This window comes from Montipora foliosa, chromosome 10 (genome assembly GCF_036669935.1).
Source record: "Montipora foliosa isolate CH-2021 chromosome 10, ASM3666993v2, whole genome shotgun sequence".
NCBI classification, from domain to species: Eukaryota; Metazoa; Cnidaria; class Anthozoa; order Scleractinia; family Acroporidae; genus Montipora; species Montipora foliosa.
This window is the reverse complement of record NC_090878.1, coordinates 18,154,805-18,159,804: the sequence shown is the minus strand read 5'-3', so window position 1 is coordinate 18,159,804 and position 5,000 is coordinate 18,154,805. Positions and strand designations below refer to the sequence as shown.

At 40.9% G+C, this 5,000-nt stretch overlaps 2 protein-coding genes across 2 annotated transcripts in view; one reads left to right on the top strand and one right to left on the bottom strand.

Annotated features, from left to right (window-relative positions):
- The window catches only part of LOC137973029 (ER membrane protein complex subunit 1-like), an 11,048-nt gene extending 6,991 nt beyond the window's left edge, over positions 1-4,057 (bottom strand). The window contains exons 1-2 of the mRNA XM_068819743.1: positions 2,631-4,057; positions 1-223 (exon numbers count right to left, since the gene is read on the bottom strand). The exon at positions 1-223 is cut by the window's left edge and continues 269 nt beyond it. Of these exons, the coding sequence (XP_068675844.1) occupies positions 1-223; positions 2,631-4,023 (1,616 nt within the window). The 5' untranslated portion in view covers positions 4,024-4,057. The remainder of the gene's footprint in view (positions 224-2,630) is intronic.
- A 48-nt stretch (positions 4,058-4,105) lies between these two features.
- Positions 4,106-5,000, top strand: part of LOC137973030 (nucleoporin NDC1-like) — a 25,051-nt gene continuing 24,156 nt past the window's right edge. The window contains exon 1 of the mRNA XM_068819744.1: positions 4,106-4,297. Coding sequence (XP_068675845.1) covers positions 4,229-4,297 — 69 coding nt within the window. The 5' untranslated portion in view covers positions 4,106-4,228. The remainder of the gene's footprint in view (positions 4,298-5,000) is intronic.

Sequence of the window (5,000 nt, the reverse complement as noted above, 5' to 3'; positions counted from 1 at the left end):
GCTGAATTTAAACCAAACAGTTTCCCTGATGACGTTACAAGAACAATCAGCTTGCGCAGGTTGAATCGATCTCTTGTCAGTTGCTCTTCTTTATCCTCTGTTGACTCAGTGAGGAATCCATGTTCCTGCTGTGCTTTGACAAAAGCCTGAAATTGCTTTACAAGCACCTGGAACTGTTTTACCTGTGCACGGATGCGGCGAATAAACATTGACAAAACATCATCTGCAAGTGAGAGAAAAAAATTTTAATTAAAGATTTACATAATTATACATGTATGGTATCTATAGACCTTTAAGATTAAATATTTGAAGATTACTGGTCAGTCAAAAACTTTACCAAAAAGGCAATGCAGGACCATTAAGCTACAGGTGCAATAGTTATGTTACCTGGTCCTTGCAAATTACAATGTACATGCCGACCACGTGATATCTGGCTAGAGCTACATGTAATCAGCCAACAAATGTCTCTTTATCAGTCAGTCATGAGCTCTTTTCAGGGGCAAGCATTTTAACACTGTTAACACGTCAACATAAAAATGATGCTTTCTTCCTGCTGTGACAAAAATGACTTTAACTTTTGAGTCTTTGCTGAAATCCTGAAGTGTGACTATTTAACAATTATTCCATGAGCGCGCGTGGGATATGAGATGATAGATAGCCAACGAGGCATGTAGCGCCGAGTTCACTATAATCATCTCATATCCAACAAGCGTGAGTGGAATAATTGTTTTATTAAAAACGCCCCCAAAATATAGAAAACTAGACTACAATAAAAATAAAAAGGCCCAAAAAAATCACGTATATGCTTGCCGTGTTTGTAGATCACGGTATAATGGCTCATAACCCATGATGGCTTAGCCAATCAAAACTCTTGAATTGCATTATCCAATGATCCAGTTTTTAATAATTAAATGTAAACTACAGTACCGCTCAAAGATAAGCGAACCATCAAACGCGTTGACAACGCGTTGGGAACGAAGAGCCAACGCGTTTGAAAAAAAAAAAAACGCGTTTGCAAACTAGTTTTTTTTCGACGCGTTTGTCCTTTGTTATTCAATTTTGGCACCTTTGCATTGTGTTACAAGTTGGTATGTAAATTGCGGCCACAAAGCGACTGTAATTTTAGCGATGGAAAGTGAACAAGTGTGATCAACTGACTATCAATCAATGGAAAGTTGGAAAAGAAATCTTCAGGAACGAGAAAAGATGCGCTTGTTTAATCGGCTAGAAGAAATCCGCGTTACTGATTTGTTTCTCCGAATTTCTTGTATCAGATAACACGCTTGATCGCGATCGCTACATACACTAGCAAAATTATACTTCTACCGCTCCAAAAACTAAACACAATAAAATAATCTTAGAGCATTGGGTTTTTTATATAGAATGTTTCAATGAGAACACATATTAAGCGAAACTGCATCACGATCTTGATATAACATGCAGCTGCATATGCATGAATCAGTTTAAATCGTCGAGCAACTATCACGCAACAGATTCTCGGACATTATAAAACTCTCAAATAACAATCGATCAACGATCGATATTCAGTCCAGACCAAAATTGTTTGTATGTTTTTTTCAGTAAGCTTTGATGGCCAGTTCGCCGCGTTGTTTCCTTTCAAACTGTCTTGCACTTGATCAAGGCGGTACTGACTACAGAGAGTAATCACTCGAATATTTGCACATCTTTATATAGCCGCCTTATCTATTTTGAAATCTCCGTTTGTTATTTTTTGTTGACCTTTTGTGAAGTGGTGAGCTTTGGTGCTGAATTCCTGCGTTGTGACTTAATTTTGCCTTCCAGAGATTATTACAAAGTTTCATGCTTTTATCACAAAAAAGGGAGCAAAATAATAATACGTGCCCTCTGCGCCTGGGGTGAAAAGGTTGCGTGACCGAATGAATTATTTATTCTTCTCCGCCCCGCGCACATTTTCGTAAACAGCCTTTTGCAATGAAGTCCATTTTAACACAGCTTTTATTGGAGATCATTCTTACATCATTAATTTCTTGCTTGGCGAAGAGGGTTCTGCTGCAAGACAGTTGAAAAGCCATTCACACAATTTCGTCTGGCATTCTCGTGTTTACAACTCCTTGCCGGCGCGTTATATCGTGGATTTTCATTACGCTTGTCATAGAATCATTTTTGGTCGCTGCAAATTTTATTTTGTAATTTCAGTTTACATGACACGGCTGTGGGACGTGAAAACATCCGAAAACACAAATCTTTTTGTTTTTATTAGGCCGCAACCCGAACTTTATATAGCCAGACAACGAGACTGTGTTTTATTTTGTGACAGTACTTTTCGAACGCATCATTGAACCTTTTGTGATGCAAATACTTCGGAAAGTTAATGACTTTGGTCAACGCGTTTGCGTTTGCGTTAAAAAAAAACGCAAACGCGTTGAAAGCCAAACGCAAACGCGTTGAAGACTAGTTTGAAACGCGTTTGATGGTTCGCTTATCTTTGAGCGGTACTGTACAGCTGCGAAGTACTGTATATTCCTGTGGTGCTGTTTTTCACACTCTCCTGGTCCTGAGATTTAAGCCCACAGACTAAACCCCATAGTATGTTTTCCCTTTTCTACACATAATTTTCTTCCCAAAAATGATCAGTACAATACCCCTACCATTTGGATGAGCCCCAAACTCTTCCTCGAGTGTTTCAAAATTTTGTTGTGAGGGTGAAAATGGTAACTCGACTACATCCACCGCTGTTATCGTAGCCAAGGCTTCTTCTCGTGACCACATGATACGTCCTGGAAACTGAATCAGTGACACTGCATGATCTGTCGTCATTAATAAAACTCTGTAACCAAGTTCATTTTCTTTTTTATTAAACAGGTAAACAACAGCCTGATCTGGCTCTCCATGATCTGCAAGATAAGCCTTTTGAGTCATGTCTGGAAGAATTGTCTTGGTGTCCAAGTCATAACATTGAAACTCTACGGATGCATCTGCAACAGGCGTTATCGACACCAAAACTGCCTTCCTACCAAGAACAGAGGCGCTAAGCAAAGACTGGACGGTATATGTTGTCACTACCGCTATGGTGTGATCACTATTTAAATTCAAGAGCAGTTGATGAGTGTTTGAAATCTTCAGCAAAAACTCTGATCGTCCATCCCAGGAATTAGTAAATGAACCCAGTGCCTCTAACACAGGCGTGCTGTCTGCTATATCACCAACACCAAGCCCTAATGATGCTAACGACACTGTGTTTACAGCAGTTGATTCAGCAACAAGAGAAATAACATGGATGCTGTTGCTGAAAGTCTCTACACAAACCAAGTTTGATATTTTGACAAAAATACAGCTAGCACTGCCGCTAATCCATGGAGCTGCAATCATTTTTTCCCCTGTCACTTTTCCATCCGTTGTATCAACTTTCTGAACAACAAGATTCAACTCATTTTTCACTCCAACAAAATATAAAAATCCGTTAAAATGCTGAAAGCCAAAGAAGTCAGCACTTTGTTGAGCTTCTTCAATTGCCCATTTTTCAGAGCCGTCTTGGAGTGCTAACGCTTTCACAGCATTATTTGCCAAACTAATCACAAGCTCGTTTTCTTTACTTTCGATCAAGGCTGTCTGGACACCGTTCCATCCACGAAATGGTGAACTTCTTTCACGTACAACTGCAGACGTCGATCTGCTCACGGCCTCCCAAAGCAAGGCACCATTACTTGTATCCCATGATCGTATGAATTTCCCGGCATTTAATGAGCTTATTAGCGTGTTGTCGCGATAAAGAAGTGCATCCAACTTTCCTTCTTTCTCTTCCAAAACTTGTCTCCATATAATGCTACCAGTTCTAGAATTCAGTGCGGCTATCACATTTGATTCTGTTCCAACAAACAGTCGCTTGCTGCTATGCGAGGAAATATCAAAGAAAGAAAATTTTACTTTGCCTAAGTAGGACTGACGCCAGTCGAAGAGCCCCACTTGATCCTCGTAAAGTCCAACGCAATGTTGGAATTGTATCCAAACGAGAAGGAACACGCGACACCACCAGGCCGCCATCTTGGAAACACCTGCAGAAAGCGTGGCTGCTTAGTTTTCATGGTCGAAAAGCAAATTGCGTGGTTGCTGATGTCATTTGGCCAGGTTGCATAAGATGTGAAGGTAAAAATGGCGCGTGGTTTGAAGGTTCTGTGGAATTAACTTCCGGTACAGATTTCTTCCAATTTAGTCGCTGAAAAGGTAATTCTTTTGGAGGAAACGTAATATGGTGCCATCCGGCTCTCCTACTCTCCCGCGCTCGGAGTTATCAAAGGTGAAGTGGTTTACCGAAGGGGTAAGTATTTCTATAAACTATCTCTTTCTTCTTGCCATCTTTCGCGAGTATTTACGCTCCCTATTATGAAAGTCTACCCCCATCTCTCAGAATTCTTTTCGATTTCTCACTTCATAGACCAGGGGGGCTTATATATTAATTCGTTTACCTTGTGCACAGGTCAACACCCCCTTTCTGTATGGGAAGACCCTGTTGTTATCAAATCGACACTTCAACATCCCCCCCCCCCCCCCCGGGCATTTGACTACTTCTGTGCCCGGGGAGTGGGGAATTTGACCTTTGGCCACGTGGAGTAGGGAAAATTGAACCGGAAGTGTCAGGTTTCAAAGGATTTTTTTTTCAGGCGCTGAAGTTGCTAACAGCTATAAAACATGTGTTTAGACGCGATGGAAGAGTTTAAAGGAAGAAATGTAGCATTTGAGAGCGATTGGCCTACAAAAAAGGTCTTCAAAAAGTCTTCATTAAAGACGGCAGGAGCCGACGATGATTGTTCTTTAGTAGGGTATGACAGACAAATCCAACGATAGGGTAGGGCATTTGAACACCAATTTGGCCCGAGGGGTCAGGAATTTGAACGATCCAATCTTCAAAAGTTCAAATGCCCAGGCTTTTCCCGGGGAGGGGGGATGGGGGATGTTGAAGTTTCGAGTTGATCGATGCATTATTCGGTTGTTCAAATTTTCACCTCCCCAAGAGTATGTAG